Source organism: Anguilla rostrata, chromosome 7 (assembly GCF_018555375.3).
Source record: "Anguilla rostrata isolate EN2019 chromosome 7, ASM1855537v3, whole genome shotgun sequence".
NCBI classification, from domain to species: Eukaryota; Metazoa; Chordata; class Actinopteri; order Anguilliformes; family Anguillidae; genus Anguilla; species Anguilla rostrata.
This window is the reverse complement of record NC_057939.1, coordinates 15904298-15922192: the sequence shown is the minus strand read 5'-3', so window position 1 is coordinate 15922192 and position 17895 is coordinate 15904298. Positions and strand designations below refer to the sequence as shown.

At 40.6% G+C, this 17895-nt stretch overlaps 1 protein-coding gene across 10 annotated transcripts in view; it reads right to left on the bottom strand.

Moving 5' to 3' along the window:
• Positions 1-17895, bottom strand: part of pcloa (piccolo presynaptic cytomatrix protein a) — an 82856-nt gene that overhangs the window by 4841 nt on the left and 60120 nt on the right. For 4 of the 10 annotated variants that reach the window (XM_064343131.1, XM_064343134.1, XM_064343132.1 and 1 more), the window contains 8 exons: positions 16486-16557; positions 16064-16244; positions 14666-14860; positions 13250-13420; positions 11800-11938; positions 11095-11177; positions 1154-1291; positions 282-427 (listed from right to left, as the gene is read on the bottom strand). In XM_064343131.1, coding sequence (XP_064199201.1) covers positions 282-427; positions 1154-1291; positions 11095-11177; positions 11800-11938; positions 13250-13420; positions 14666-14860; positions 16064-16244; positions 16486-16557 — 1125 coding nt within the window. Of the gene's footprint in view, positions 1-281; positions 428-1153; positions 1292-11094; positions 11178-11799; positions 12099-13249; positions 13421-14665; positions 14861-16063; positions 16245-16485; positions 16558-17895 lie in introns of those variants that run through there. The other 6 variants (XM_064343136.1, XM_064343140.1, XM_064343133.1 and 3 more) reach the window with 5 other exon arrangements.

The window sequence follows — 17895 nt, the reverse complement described above, 5'->3', positions numbered from 1 at the left end:
CCAAAAACGATGTACATGGCTATCCTAGTATGCCTGTAGGTGGCAGTCCTGTATTCCTCTAGATCACCGGTGTTCAGTGTCCAAGGGCCGGTGTGGGAGCAGGTTATTGCTTTAGCCCAGCACTACTACATTTGATTCAACAAATTAATGAATCATGGTCTTCAATTAAAATCTATACAAGCAGCATCTTAGTGGTGGGCTAAAACGAAAACCTGTGCCAACAACAGCCCTATTTTGATTAGATTGGACACCTCTGCCATCGGTGTTTCTGCGGATGTTACCTGGATTGAGTGCCCAGCTGGGTTCATGCTGAAGCGGAATGTTTCGTTGAAGGACGGTTCTCGGTCGTGTCGGCACACCCTCGTCTTCTTTTTGATGATCCTCTTCTGCGTGGCCACATTGACCACATACAGCTTCACGTACAGGTCTGGAGCAGATAATGATATCAGTGGTTTGTTCTTACTGTTTGTCATTATTTTGGTTGTTGGCTCACTTTCTTAGCTTGTTTTTTTATTGGTTTTTTTTTCAATTTTATCCAAGCATTTTTATTTTATCCCAGATTTGGAATTATTATAGGCAAAAGCTTTAATTATTTGTTGGCTTGTCCCACTGTTCCAGAGTTATTTCAAAGTCATTTTAATAAAGTGCAGCTGAGCATCCTTAACATGTACAGGGTGTGTAGCTTGAAGCCACTTCATTCCACCATGTTGTCCTCAAGCCAAGGCACACTGTGCCAGAACTGACACATGTAGACCATGGCCAATCCTTTGACCAGAGAAGTCACTATTTTGTGATGACGGCCTGCTGGCTGAACACTGAGCAACACTGAGGCCAATTATGTGCTGCCCAAGGGGATTCCAGACCAAGATACGACTCTGGACTGTGAAGCACATCACTAGACTGAGAGCCAGTGCATTAGCTGGATCCAGCACTGGAGAGGCCTGTGACACAATTTGCTATGACTTTCCAAACAGCCTCCTTCCTGTATGCATTAAACGTAGTGTTTTAATAATTTACCTATGACTTCCTTGCTTCCTTGTTTAATTATGTATTACACTGCATTACAGTTGCATACATAAATATTCATTCATTTGTAGGAATGCTGAAGCAGCTTGGATATCTCTGTGTTAGGCTGTTGGAGGCTGCCGCTTACCTGGAAGGTGATCTGGAGTCTTGAATTTGTATGTGATGTTCCTACACTGCAGAATCTCTACAATGAGCTGCTCTCCCTCTGTCTTCATCTCCTTCTTCAGAGCTATTTTAATCTCTCCCATCATCTGTGTTTTTCCTGCTGGACAGGATGTAGAGAGAGAGAGATAGGAGGAGAGAGCAGTTAAGTTAGCATAAACACAAGGTCTTCATTGAGAATACCAAAGCATTTACTACGGATAATACTCATAATTTGTATTTGAATTGCGCAGTACTGTACTTGTAGAAAATATACATTCAATAAAAAGGCAAACCACTCTACAGAGCACACAGAATACATGAAGTTTTCACTGAAGCCAGTGTCATATAGAAATCACACATCTGGAGAAAAGCTGCACATTAAAATTTTTAGCTGTCATCAGGGCAGCAGAACATACAGAAGGGTTAACTTAGAAAACTCCTTTTATATGATGTGATTTTCCACAAAGCGACCATGACATCTAGCACCTGAAAGCTTGTATAGAAACATCTTAGCTGGCACAGTTAAGGCACAATGATGGGCCACAACAAAGTCAAGAAAAATATTTAGTGCTGATGAAAAGCACCTGCATTTCTGCTTATGAAACGCATCACGCATCCACACTGTGCCTGTTGCATGAAGCATCAAAGCCCTCCAAGGGGTGGGGCATCAGTGGATCTTCTGTCTGAACACACTGTTTGTGTAAGTGCTTTAGAGACAGGTGGAAGTGGTGGTGTGAATGGCTTGCTGAAGTGAGTCTCGAGTCACACAGCGGGAAGCTACAGCCCATCTGGGACGCTACTGTTGGAGGAGGAAGAGGAAGAGAGAGATATAAAGACTGGCTCACAAACAAAGCAGTGCTCAACTGTCCTCACTGAAGGAGAGACAGAGCTCCTGCTTAAAAATTGTGGTCGCTTGTGAAGCAGAGGGGCTATATGTAAATATAGACAAACCTAAATGGATGGCACTCAATGGAGAACAAAACTGAGGCAAAACTGAAAGAGTGGTTTCCTGCAGAGCGTGTGATATGCCTCTGAAGACATTTCACAGGATAAGGAGGCCAGTGAGATAGAGGGGATTTGTCCATAATTCAAACTGCAGTGTGGATCCTCACAAAAACATTGGGTGAACTGTGACCTGTGCCATAACCAACACTAAGTGCATTGATGACCTCTAGTGGTCATTTATGAGAAATGAGCATGATCAGGAAAATTAAACTGCAAAAATGAACCTGCTGAAACTATTTTATAACATCTTCATAGTATCCAACTAAGAAAAAAAACACATTACTGTTCCATAAAGGAGCAATGCAATTTATATAATTACACATGGTTGAAATACCCAAAAAAGTGGTCAGTCTAATGATGGAGACATTCAAATCCTGGCAACATTAGCTATATATTCTGTGACATTAGGCTATATCAGCAGTTACCCAGCCATTTTTAATATACAGAACTAAACTTGATTGCCTTTTTTAATTGCGAAGATTGTTGCTGAGCAGATATAACAGTAATGTCATTTCTTTTTTTTATAGAAACCTGGTTGAAGTTGTTTGGAAGACTACAAAACTGATGATATTTTGCCACTGGTATGTGCTGTCTGCTAAATAAATAATAAATCTGACATTACAGCAATCAATTCTACTATCTAAGTGAATTTATATAACCACTATATCATTGGCTTATATTTGAGCAGCACCGCATGAATTTATTTCAAATACAACTGTTCTGTAACTGGTTTAGATTAGTTTAGCTGAAAATAGCACAGGGTATTATGAAAACATCCAGGCAATGCTGTTTTGCAGCTTGCTTCGAATGTAATGATGGGGTGTGTTGGTATCTTTTAAAAGTCCTCAGTGGTAACAAGAGCTGACTGAAGACAAACAGAAAGAGACACGGAAGTGACCTTAACAGGGAAAAATGCTGAGCAATAGCATGGAGCATCCCAAAAGAGTAATTACATCCTAATAGCTATTCACTCACTTTTCCTTCTACAAATTACATTACAGGCATTTAGCAGACAATCTTATCCAGAGCGACTTACTTTGAATCCATTTTATAAAGCTGGATATATACTGAAGCAATGCAGGTTGAGTACCTTGCTCAAGGGTACAACGGCAGTGTCCTACCCAGGAATTGAACCTGTGACCTTTCGGTTACAAGCGCAGTTCCTTACCCAATACGCTACACTGCGGCCCACAAATGAGATGAGACCAGGGGAAAAACATTTTTTCATTAAACAGAAGCATACATTGATGAGAAATGCATCACATTGGTGATGGTGTACAAATATACTGATGGTAAACGTAATCGCAAAAAGTATTAATAAAATAAAACTTGTTTTAAGGAGAAACCCACATCTGTGGAACAGAAGAAAAAAAAAAGATGCAAGCACTCTACTGTTTTAGAAAAGGTCCTCCTCCACAACCGCATGCAGAAACCTACCCTGGTGCCATAAATATTTCACATCCTTCTCACAATTAAGCCAGGGGTACGATTAAAATAGATTGACTGGAGACATGCTTTTCCCCAGTGCAATACTTGCTGTCTCTGTTCAGAAGCTCAGCTTATGGGGAAAATCCTGCTGTATTGTGGGTCATTATTACAGTGGACAGGAAGGGACACTGGACTACAGGAAGGCTCATACGAGTTTAGCCATGCAGAGTTACCCCCATACTGGCCCAGGTCATGGTGTGCACAAAGGTAAGCTGCACATCTTGACTCTCAGCTGTAATACAAGTATTTAAAAGACAGACAGGAAGAGGAAGTGAATAGACCAATTTGCCTGCATATCAAGTGTTGGTAGTGGATGTTTTTTTGTAATAACATTTTAATCCAAATTTCCCCTTTATTTTCCTTTTTGTAGAGACCACTCACAACTGCAAGCATATCATCCAAATAAATCCTCAGTTCAAGGGTGCATACATTAGTATTTGTGTCGTCTGAAAAGCAAGTTGACAGCTGCCAATTCTGCCACTCTCACTCTAAGACTGCTCAGCTACAGTAAGCTGGTGCAGCAGACATTCGCAATCAGAGCCGATAACCAAAGGAGTGGTTGCTGTGTTTGAGGTTGGGAATGTGGTAAAACTGAGTGATGCTGTTTGCACGAGGCTTAGGCCGCAGTCTGTCTAATCTACTAATCTGGACAGGCTGTGGATCCAACCCAACACCTGACAAAATCACATTTAAGATGGTAAGCAAACATCACAAGACCTAGAGAAATATTCCAAGTTACAAGTACCACCATCAAGGTGCATGCCATAAATCCTGCAAAATAAAAATAAAAATAGATTCAGCTATGTAGCACATTGACTAGAGAATTGGTTTCATAACTATGAATTCATGGCTGTTGTTATACCCTTAGGCAATGTACTTAACCAGAACTGCAACAGTGTATTTCTGACATTAAAGATGCCAAAGAATGATTTGCTTCTCACAGAACAGTTTGTCCTGTACAGGATGCTGCATTGATAAAACATAAGGTGGGAGCACTGCAAATAGTTTTGAACAAAATACAGAACACTTCTCACTTTTCAAACAGCAAACCATTTTTATATCATGCCCCGAATGACCCTGCTTTGGCATACAACAGTGAATTACTATAAATGTGAATTCATTATTTTTGTTTAGAGGACACTTAAACGGTCTCCCTTTACATTTTAGAAAAGTTAATGGAGTACTCTCATCACTGGACAATGCTGTAATTCAGTTATATTTCCAATTATGATGAAGTTCTAATTCCCTGGCTCAAAATATTAATTCAATTAAAATTCCACTGTAGAACAAACCAGCTCACTATATTTAAGAAATACATGCGGCAGGGATCCTGGGTAGCCTGTTGAGCCCTTGTGCTGACAGCAGTGATGCAGCCTACTTGTACATACACTATTAGACAAATATTCTTCAAAATTTTTTTTTTGGCACTATATCCTAAGCTATGCAACCAGCATTCAAAGTAATGGTGGCTTTGCTTTCTATACCAACATTATTACATGGATCGTTGGGAGTGAATAGTTACTTGAATAGAAGTACCAGCACAATATTAAAAAAACAAACATTTATAAATACAAATAAACACTATTAAATGAATCTGCTCCTATGTAATAGCCTCAGGAAACATTTTTGTACAAGCTATTTTGGATTTGCCTAAAATGTATTCACTTATTTTACATCACAAACCCCTGAGTACCTTGATACCTGCCATTGTGAAACTGGCAGGTTGTCAGAAACTTCTGTAAGTTTCTAAAATAACCTGTATTTCATACTTTATTGTGTTTTTGTGTTGAAAATAGACACTAAAACTTAAATAATATAAAAAACAACATTAACAATCCCTTTCAGTTATTCCTATAAGTTAAGGGTTTATCCTATTTTAACTTTCAGCAGCGACTTCTCTGGTCGATCTGATAAGTCATACAAGTTGTGACTAGCTGCATTTCATTGTGAGTCAGCTCCCTTCCAAACCGACAAAGCTGCAGTAAAGAGGTAGGCCTACAATAAGGATCAGACTTAGAAGAAAAATAGGGAATAATAAAGAAGATCGATGTGATAAATTCACATCATTATATATTCTGCATTTTGTTTCATAGTTACAGAGACATGCTGTGTATTTCTCTTAGATCCCCTCTGCATTTGATCTCTATCAAGTGCCCAGTATTTTGGACTGAGGCTGCAGTCCGTAGGAGTGAAGAGGGAATCCTCTAGACTACAGAAGCGTCATTAAGTGTAGCATGCTAATGAGGAGCAAGGGGCTCTGAGGATGTCTTAATCAGGGGGAACGACCCCCCCGGGGAGCTCATTTCCTGAGTTTCCGGGAGAGTGCTGCCCACTGATGGGTCCACCCGGCCCCCCACCTTCACAACAGGAGCCATGTGCACATGCTCAGTGTGCCTATTTTTAGAGCCTCACCTCCGATGGACCAACTTGCGTTCGCCTCCTTTTGAACTCTCTCTCACACAGGCACACACACACACACACACACACACACACACACACACACACACTTGCATATACAGCACTTCAAATGTCCTCATTCATTTAATTTATCATTTATCTCCCTAATTCTTTTTTCTGAAACATAACTATGATATTTCTCGAGCAGACTATTTTCCTTGAACAGCACTGATGAACAGTTTATACCCATACCCTGTCTTCAACGTTAAGAGACTTAAACACAGCCACTGCATTCTTTAATGGGCGATTAAGGGGCTCTGAGGTGTGGTTTTTGCTGTGAATAAATAGGTAAACTGTCGCATACTTGTCTTAATGCATATGTAATTTGGGGAGTTACAAATGTAGAGCTCCAAAAACATGGGAGACAATTTTTAATATGCATATGAGGCATGAGATGCGATTTCTCCAGGCAGGTAAAAACTACAGCTGTACTTGATTATGGCCATTATGTAATGCCAGGATAAAACAGGCATACACTTAATTCAAGCAAACTGAGTTGGCACCTGTTATTGGTGTTTGGAGGAGAAGTCATTGACATCACAGGATATAACAGCTAGATTTGGCTCTGAGCAGAAGTCACTGAAAAGTCACAATGATGATGTACTTCCTTTTTCGATCACTGGTGATAATGATGACTAACACAGCTCAGGTTGTCAGAACTGAAACTTGTATTTAATTCATCTCTGAAAAAATGCAACATATTAGCCATGTATTTTAAGCCAACAATAAGTATACGTATACAAGTCACAATACAAGTGAGCGTTTCACACACTAACACACAATTGGGACACAATTATTAAGGACTCCGTTGACAGGAGAGGTAGTAGAGTATTCAACCCAAAATTTATTTTGGAAGTGGCTTAAGATCTCTACAATATCTGCTGCTGGAAATTCTCTCATTTGCTAAATAAGCCCATCTTTGATGAACATTATAGTCATTGCATTCCTGTTCCTATCTTTAAGTCAAATCGCACAATTTAATAATCACATTCAGAGAGAAATTCTTTGCCTTCAAAGCTCATTCACAGGGTGTTAAAAAGATGTGAAGCACTCTCACTTTTACACTCTCTAAATGATTAATCAACTTCAGCTGCAACCAATATTTAACTTTGAACTGCCCGTAATTTTCTATGGTTATTTAAAATGTAGTGACAACCTTTTCCTGGGGCTGCTCGGTGGCTTACTTGGTTAAGGCACCACAATGTGGTGCATGGATGAATCTCAGATCAAACCTGAATTGTGCCAGTGCTGATTGTGGCTGGTAGCTCCATATCTATTACATTGCTCTAAAAATCATCACTCTACATTTGGTCCAATCTATGACATCACTCTAAAAACAAGATTCTATTATCCTATATTTGTTATCCTAAATATCCATGTAAATGTACTTTAAAGTACATTTACATGCTTTCAAAATGCATTTATAAAAAATATGTTCAAATACCTGCATAGTTGATCAACTGGACTCTAGTTTGCAATGACATAGCCCGGTTTTAATGCAGTGATACTCAGATGACTGTGTTCATGGTGACTGCTTTAAAAAACTGAGCTTCCAAGGAGCTCTACCCAAATGTCCAATCTTAGGACAAAAACAATATGGAGTATTCATTATTGATTTATTCTGATATTAGCCAGCACATCCACAGCTTATCAGAATTGTGAAATAGAATTGCAGCTAGTTATAGCATACAGTCATACAGCCATTTCATGAGTGAAAACGTTCCCTCTTTCCCTGAGAAAGATGGGTAATATCACATTAATAAATTAGATATAGATATAGATATAAAGAATATAGATGACATGTTCACACGTACACGTTCATTTGTGTCATGCATAGATGAGAAAAGTGCCCCGCAGAGCAGCAACCAGGTGAAATGTGAGAAAATGTCATTCGGGTTTTTAAGTGTTTGAAGGCTATGTGCTGCGGGTTTCTCAGCTGAAGTCAGTTTATGCAGGGCTTGCGCAGTGTCCAGTTCTCATCTATCCCAGTTCACCCAAGCTATAAATTCCTCTTCCATGTTGCTACCCACTACAAACCGCCACTGATAATCCAGACAAATGCTCTTAGAAAGCCCTAGGCTTTAGCTACACTAGTAAAAAGGGCATGCTTAGAAGCATCAGTGAGGCTTACTATGTGGGGATCTGGGCTCGTAATAAGAGGGGCTGAATACTGAATGATATACTGCCCTGAGCAGAGGACGTAACCTGAATTGTGTCAGTAAATGTCCAGCTGTAAAAAAGAAGAATATATAAGCTTCTGTGTACTGCAATATGTATGGTGCCTTGAATGAGGGCGCCAAGCTGAGAAAATAAATTATGTACCATAATTCAACACCGGCACGTCACAGGGACATTACTCCTATGCAGTAAAAAGGGCTGCCGCGGCTTCCAGTCAAGGCACTGAAAAAGGAAGGTAAACACGTTCACGAAAGGCTGAATCAATGAATAACGCCTCCGCTCGGCTAGCAGAAAGGAAACGATTGCATTTGCACTCCACTCTGCTGAAAAGTGAGAGGTTGATCAATAGCGAGATATCCCCTTATCAGCCCAACCCCCACGCTTTCCAGTGCGGACTTCATTATGCCTCTGATGAATTCTGACTTTTAGGGGGATTCGTCCGATAGCCGCCACCTCGATTTGGATCAGGCCTACGTGCCGTATCGCAGAAACGAGCGGAGAATTGCCCCTGTATCTCCGCCACGAGTAAGCGATTTCCCATCTGGGCAGATAGAGGGGCGGTGCATAGTCCGGGTCCGCTGGTAACAGCATCGACAGCTCAGAGAATTAGGATCATGACATGCTTGATAAACCTGTATTGGCTACTGGCTTATCTGCATGCGGTGCAGAACGGCACTTAGAGCCTCTATTCCCTGGGTGGGATATCCATGCAGCATTGCTTGTTCATTTTTCATTACTATGTATTCATAATCATCATTTATTTACTCAGTACACGCTATTAGCTAGCTTACAAAGATCATATTTTACATATTATCCATTTACACAGCTGGATATTTGCTGAAGCAGTTCCGGGTAAATGTAAGTTCCATGCTCATGAGTAACGCAGTAGCATTTACTGCTGATGTGTGCTGGTACTACTAGTCTACACTACTGCCAAACCCTAAGCTTTATGTTGAAGTTCTTGGTCTCGTCCTCTTCTCCCTCTGCATCAAATCCCTTGGTCCTGTCATCGCTGCTCACAGCTTGTCATATCATTGCTGTTTCTTTCCTGATGACCAAGTGACCTACAGGTCTCTGCATGTCTCTCAGCCTGTCTGAATGACATCTTATGTTGGATGGAAAATCACCACCTAAGCTCACTCTGGCAAAGATTGAGATCCTCTACATCCCTGCAATGTCTTTGGCAGAACTGATCCCCTGCTGATTGACAGAATGTCTGTGGGCCTCCCACTCAAAAAAGAAATAAAGGTGACAGTTACCAAGCTGGCTAAGCTGAGTACTAAGAGAAGATTCAGTGTGAGCTGGCCAATTCAGCAATAATACTGTTTGGCTATCAAAACAATTCTGTGCAAAAGCTCACTTTAAACGACCATATACAAGTACTGTAATCAGACTGTCACCGAAACTGCCAAATCTGTCTCAAATTGTTTTGATAACCTTGGCCTTGACTCAGATTTGAATTGCCACTGACTTGGAATTGGACGTGACTAAGCCCTTGGTGAGAAGTTGTCCATCAAGCTAGTCCTTCTTGTACTTGATGTCTCTGTTGGGCTTGTGCTGGTGCTGGTGCCAATCTTTTAAAACCAAATGGCCGAGGCCAGAAGTGGGTCTCAGTGCTACGGATTTCTTTTCATAATTCCTGATTCATAACCATTCTACCACTACTTTCTCAGTGCAAGCAGGAGAACATGCACATCAAGTTCAAATATATTTGGCAGGCATATAAATCGCAAAGAATAGAGTGACACACTGCCTAGCCTAAACCTCCAAAGCCTGTTGGCATTAAGCACATTAGAAGAATACACAGTATCCCAAAGCTATTCAATTCTTCAATACTTTATAACCAGTAAAAACACAGTTTCAAAATATATTTTTCACTGAAATCTGAGTGGAGTTAGGGGAACAACTGCTGCCATTTATTTCTGGAAAAAGTCACCTTAAATGAAAAAGGCAGGCTGTAAATGCCACCAAAGCTGCTGCCCTTTATTAAAAAAAATTAATCACCAAATTAAGCTTGTTTAACTGCAGCAGTGGGAGACAAGCACAATGCACAATTTGCTAAATTTGCTTATGACCTCAGAAGAGTCATGCTGCCAGTACAGAAAAATATTCCCAGGTACCTTTTGAGCAGTGCACCGTACACAGTACCAAAAACCGAGGTAATTCAATGTGGGGCAATCAGAACCAAATCAGAACCAAATTTCCTTTGCATGTAGGCTTACAGTCATTTTTTGGTGATCTGCTGCTGCTAGTTATTTTCACATACTAGCAAGCATCTACGGTAAGCAGCTGACTAGCTGTAGCACTAGCTTAGGACGGTAGCTAGTGTTTGCTTCTCCTATCTGATGTAACTCAAAGTAGTGGCTAAGGTTAAGGTAAGTGCATGGTAGTCTAGCATTAGGACTACACTAAGCTTTAGATCTGTCAGCATACCTGCAAATGAAGCAAGAGCTTCGTCTTGTCATGGTTTTTTTTTTCCTGTTGCGGCTTCTGATTTTTGGTGACTTTTGGATGCCATTCCTCCACCATATTGACATTGTTATGTAAATCAATTCATCAGGTTGCATTAATTTACATAACCTATTTACATAACCAAGTGCACCAATTCTCCCACTCCCTCAAAAGCGCTTTTGGAAAAGAGATCTATCATATGCCCTATATAAATGCAATTCATCTTCACTGTTACAATAGTCTAGTCCCATGAGACGCTAGCTTAAACTCATTGCTCAATATTCTGGACAAAGCACACTGCAGATGATCTGAATATAGGCCTGGCCTATCGTGCAGCCTCCTTACCTTCTGTATCACCGAGGCCCAACGATGGCTTCAGTGGGTCTGATCCTCGCGTCTTGTCTGTGCCATTTGGGATTGTTTTCCCGCTATTTGAAATAATAAGTGATCTGCATTACTGTCCATGAAGTAAGGCATGTCAACATCATAACATTGTTTGCAGTCATTTTAAGGCCAGATTGTAAAAATGTCAGTCATAATGATTTCCCACTGAACACATGAATATGAATATGAATCTTGCCATGAAACTGCCTTGGTGATTTTCATATAACACATGACTATATCTGAATGCCGATTGTTATAAACTAGCCTGAAAATTTCTGATTTCTTACAAAATAATGGTGAAGAGTTATGCAGCTTTTCCTTGACCCTTCAATATAACTGGAACAGCTTGAGGTTGAGAGAGGATGAGGATTATTTATCTGGCAATTTGCATTAGACGCAGTCAGAGGCAGGCTGTCAGCAGGCTGGGGTATCGATCTGCTTTCAAAACCAACAGCAGAGAGCAATGGCTAGGATATGCGCTCGTAATGAAGAAATGAAATATCAATATGCTGTAGATTCATGTTAATGGGAGTAAATTACACAGGGCTTAGTTATAACATGATGGATTGTTTTAAGTTTATAGTTTCAAAGTAGATGAGATTTATTCCATTCGTAGCGCTAAGAGTGTACATTAGACGAGCCGTAAAACGTGAAGCTGGGACTCACATGCGAGGGACCTGGAAGATGGCGCTGTCGACCGCGTTGGTGCCGCCCTCCTCGTCCAGGGTCAGGCCGCTGCTTCCGAGGCTGCTGGCCGAAGACGTGGTCGTCACGGCGACGTCCGTCGCCCTGTGGCCGGACCTTGCTGCACGGGGAATGAACAGCGCTGTAAGTCCAGGGGGCCTGTGGCCGCGCCCACCACGCCAGCTGCCCTGCCGGGCTGGATGGTGACAGCGTTTGTGAAAGGGACCCCAGCCTGTGCGTGACGGCGCATACAGTCCTGTGTTCTGCCTGATGTTCCCGGTCTATATCCAAATAAGGAGCAGGTTCACACCTGTTCCTCTCTTACGTATCTCGTTGAATATTGCATGGCAACAATTCATTAAATTAGCATTTCCAAGCTGGATCAATCAAGTCCATGGAAAATACAGTTACATTTAGACAGCACATTTACACTTTTCCAAAAGACACACACATAGCCATGGATGCAAAGAACATACACTGAATGTGCTGCCACAACTTGCGCATGCACATTTTTACAGGTATTAGTTCATTCTTATATTAGAGTAAGCATGGACGAACCATAAGCACATTTTATAAGCTTAATTAATGAAAACAAACATTAAACAAATGAATGTAAGCACTACAAGCCACACAGCAAAGTAAACATATTCATACAAAAGTAAAAGCAACGTTCCAAAGTATGTAATTGACGGCAATCTATGATCCTTAAAGGGCAATGCATTTATTGTTGTTTATCATGCAATTCATATTATACATATTCTATTTACATAAGATGAGTTATTTCAGTTCTGTTTAATTCTTATTTAGCTCACTCAAGTAATGTTCCACATAATTTATTGTAACTTAATTTATCTACATTGCTATACGTATGAGACTTGTATTGTGTATTGTGATTTGACACATTTATCACATTGTTTAGATGTAGTTAGAACTCGAACAGAGAACCGCATACTTTGCGCAGGCAAATTAATAATATGTTAGTACGTTTAAAATAAAATCAATGGATTATTTCAAATTGCAGCAGATTAAATATGAAACATGACATGGAATGTGTGAGTTGGCATGAGACTCGTCAGCATAATTCATGTGTGCCTTTTCTTACAGATGAACAAAAAATGTGTTCACTAATACCATTCAATTAGGTTATTTGGTCCTTGAGGTTAATGAGCATATGCACTCACAGATAACCTTCCTTCATGTTATCTCTACAATATGAAATATTGAAAGCGATAATATGAAAGATGAAAACAAATAAAAGTATCTGCTGGATTAAAATCCAACATTTGTTTTATGGTATTAGCAAACCAATCACAGAAATGGTCAACATCATGAATTATTGAGGAAACAGTTTTTTAATGTATTAATCTGTTATCATCTTAGTTGTATTTTACGCCTCTCGTCTTTCCAGTGAGACAAGAAGTACGTTTCTCACCTCCATCCTTCTTTGGCGTTCCTTCAGACATCATTTTCCTGATGGTCAGCTGACTTGTATCTTTCATTTCATTGGCTGGCGCCGGTAGATAGTCGGACTGAGTTCTGTGAATTGTCAGGACTCCCGCTACGCTGTGCCTGTGGTGCTTCTTGGAGCGACTGCTTTTATGAACTGCCGCCAAACGTGAGGGTGAAATGGAAACCCAGAGTATGTATCCTCGCATGGAATCAGCTTACTGTACGCGTCAAACGCATGCAAAACACAAGGTGTTCCCTTCCCAGAGGTTTTGTGTCTCATCGTCTCGACCCGAGGTGCGTCGTGGTCCGGTAGGCGCGGAAAAAAAGGGCTACTGCATGCACAGCAACTCAAAAAGGTTGAGCAGTTTCAAAACTGGCTGTTTGACAGATGTGCGGATTCTGTGGTAGCCGTGTGACAGCCTTAGCGTACAGCAACTTCAGAGAGAAAAGGGCAAGGATGTCCAGGAAAGTTCAAATGCTCTTGGTCATTTTTGCACTGCAAAGACTGGTGAGTGCAGTGAGTCTAAATGCCACATCTTGCTGTGCAGGTGCTATCCTGACTTCTAAACTTTGGGATGGGGAGACAAACTCGGGGTGGGTGGGGATCTCAGAGACAAAATGCCGAGAAAATGCACCAATAGGTTGACAGGTAAAATTTTAATAAACACCTCTCTCTTACCTAGGTGTGGCCAAGCACACACTTTGTGCTATTTAGGTTGATGTACGTATGTAATGCAGATATTAGCTTAAAATCTCAAACAGTGCACTTTAATGGTTTAAAAAACTGTATTAATGTTGCATTAGTATATGTATTAAATTTATCTGAGAGAAGCTATTGACTGTATAAATTGTGCATATTGCCAGCTACTACGTTTGCTAATATTTTCTGAAAGCTTTTTATATAAGAATATCACACATCAAAAACAACATTTAACTTTGGAAGTAACCTAAAATAAACTGTGTACTCATCTTTTCATAGATTTAAATTTATGATATTTTAAAAGATTTTAGGTGAAGAGATTGTGGGTTTATTAACAAGATTCAATAAAGCCAATATTACAGGCTTGTGCTTCTTCTGAACTACTTGATAGATAAGATTTAAAATGAGGTCCTTCATTTAAACAGCCAGTTTTACTCTGTTTTTTGTAAATAAAAAAACAACTATTTAAATTTGCCAAGCGTGAACACGGTGAAGAAGGTCAGCTATAACACGTGATTACAAACAAGGAGAAAAAGCCGTGAGCAGACCAGTGTTCACAGGAGTCAAAGGGCAAAAAACAAAAGGAGAGAACGGGGGAAATAAAGTAGAAAAAAAAAAAAAAACGAGAACGAAAGGACAAAAGGGAGCAACAGATGACATATAAGCCGCCATGCTGAGGAAGTTATTTGCGTCGTTTACTTGGTTGGAGGCGGAGCTGCTGAACGGCTGCTTCGGCCGCCGCTATGGCGACCCCTGCGTCCTCGAGGTGCGCCTGAGTGACGCTGCTTTTGCTCTGACTGCGGGACGGTCCGTGAGAGCGCACGTGTCCCTCGGAGGACGACTTGGAACTGCCGGGGCTACTGTGAGATTTCTCAATAGTGGGCACCTGCATGTCTAAAACAACAGGTCCGTCATTGGCTTTAACATTTATCAAACCAATCACAATCACTAATGTATAAATATATAGATGTGTAAATGTGATTTTATTTATTAATATGCATATTGTTGTATGCCTTTCTCTGCGTCACTGCCTATGGCCAATAGCCTATATTCGTTTTTAATTTACAGTCTATTCTATACTGCAGTCTGTGCACTCGACTTATGTATTGTTAGCATGTTTTAGTTTGGATTACCAGCTTCTATATTTAAAATTTTTTAAATAAAAAAATAGTCTGACAGCAAAAGGAAATAATATGGCACTTAATGAAGTCATTATGAAGGCCCTTTAGAGATTTTCCTTTGTGTTATAATATAGTATACCCTTTGAATGCGTTCTTTGTGGCAGGGAATGATTGCTTTTCATATCAGTTAATTAAGATATGGCAAAATAGCTCTATCACCGTCTGCTTTTTCTTGGTGTCTTTTACAATTAAAATGACTGCCTAAAATGACACATGCTCCCAATGTCATAGATTTCATTGACCAGTTGTTTCTCAACTAAATTAAACCCTTGAGTCCAACATCATTGGCCAAAGGACATCACTTAAGACAGTGTTTCCCAAAATTTTTCAGTCAGGTCCCCCTTTGATAATACGACATTTTTTAAAGCCAACAACCCCCCCCCCCCACACACACCTCCGAACACACACATCCTGCACTGTGCCTTTTTCCTTCAATCCTCACCACATCCCCCTCCACCTGCTTTGGGAACCACTGACCTAAGCGATCAACTTATTTAGCATGAGTTGCGGCAGATGTCTTCTCTGTACCCCATGCTGTGTGCACATGGAGTGGGTGTCACCACCATTAAATGGGACACTAGATGGGACGAGCAGTGTGCTCTGCACGAAGGACCCCTAAACTTCACTACAGTAATTTGCGTCAGCACTGGAGCAGAGACATTTCCACAGTGCAGGCCTCATTCATCGTGCTGCAGGCAGAGCCTCGAATGGAGCCGGTGATTTCCAGGGCTAAAGGATGCATTCTGCACTCTGGGCTGAGCGTATGCATGGGGTTGACGTAAATAAACAAAATAAGTACACAAAGAAAAGAAAATCGCATGGTGCAAAAAGCTAGGATGTACGGTACGAAGAAAGAAAAAGGAGAGGCGTTTTAAAGAGCCGAGCGTGATGAGGACGCTGGTGCGGGACGTCCTACCCTTTGAGGGGTCGGGAAAGACGCCGTGGCTCCGGCTCTTGATGACGGAGGGCTTCGGGGACTGCTGGCTGCCCAGGCCGGAGTGGGACCTCGCCTGGTCCTGACCCTCGCTCTGCTCCTTCAGGGGGAACCAGCGCGGGATGTTGTCCAGCTGGCTGGTGTTTGCCAGGTCAATCAGCACCTGGAAGCAACAAACGGTCTGTTATGGTGAGGAGAGGTATCGTAGAATTTCATGATTGTTATGAAAGTGTTGTTTTCTGTCTATATTGCCACAGCAAATTCAGGAAAGTAATTTTAAAATCAAGGTTTGCTAGTTTTGAAGACTTCATAAAAGAAAAAAGAAAAGTCATGTGACTAAATACCCTGGACCTTACAGCAACACAGACCTCCATTTGAGAGACAAACCCCGATTGTGCACTCACTTCTCCAAGAAAGTCATTTGATGAACATCTGTCGTAGTCCCACACCGTCACTTCAAGGGTCTTCTTCTTGATCTAGAGTTACAGACATGTGAGGATTATCAGAAAAAGCAACTTGGGAAATTGTCTACTCCTCTGCCCTTTCACATCAACTCAAGGACAAGGACAACACCAAAAATCATTGTTTTTGAGCTTTCTGTGTAACTGATAGGCCCCACTTAAAATCCAAAGGTGAAGAGAACCTTGCACCGGGGGAAACTGAGCAATGTCTGATTATGGTAACAACGACTGAGGGAGGATATAAACACAGAAACCCTTTGGGGGTCTGTGTCTCCCTCAGGAAAGAGAGAATCTCAGGAGCCTCCATCCCCCCTCACCCCCAGTTCCCATGTCATCATCACAGTTAAGCAGTGCTCCACACTGCTGCCTGGCATTCAGGGTGAATTAAAGAAAGGTTGGGACAGTGGTTCTTTTTTGATTTTGGACGAGCCAAAAATTTTGTATATACTAGTATAGGTACCTATGACCATAACAAGATATGGAATATATGCATATTTTTTCAGGGAAAACATTTTTTTTTAAGGCCTCAAATATATTTTTTAGCATTTGTACTATGGAATTCACGGTCTTGACTTAGTTTTTCCATAATTTTAAATGAGTAATCACGTGTTTTCAAAAGCTCCTGAGGCTTCAATTACGTTTTAGGGCTCAACTTAGGGTTAGGGTTAGGAAAACGATAAGTCTGAGGGTCGAGGCAAGTTTACGGCTGTGTTCAGCAGGTTAAAGAAAGGTTGGGACAGTGATTCTTTTTTGATTTTGGACGAGCCAAAAATTTTGTATATACTAGCATAGGTACCTATGACCATAACAAGATATGGAATATATGCATATATTTTCAGGGAAAACATTTTTTTTTTAAGGCCTCAAATATATTTTTTAGCATTTGAACTATGGAATTCACAGTCTTGACTTAGTTTTTCAACAATTTTAAATGAGTAATCACGTGTTTTCAAAAGTTCCTGTGGCTTCAATTACTTTTTAGGGCTCAACTTAGGGTTAGGGTTAGGAAAACGATAAGTCTGAGGGTCGAGGCAAGTTTACGGCTGTGTTCAGCAGGTTAAAGAAAGGTTGGGACAGTGGTTCTTTTTTGATTTTGGACGAGCCAAAAATTTTGTATATACTAGCATAGGTACCTATGACCATAACAAGATATGGAATATATGCATATTTTTTCAGGGAAAACATTTTTTTTTTAAGGCCTCAAATATATTTTTTAGCATTTGTACTATGGTATTCACGGTCTTGACTTAGTTTTTTCACAATTTTAAATGAGTAATCACGTGTTTTCAAAAGTTCCTGTGGCTTCAATTACTTTTTAGGGCTCAACCTAGGGTTAGGGTTAGGAAAACGATA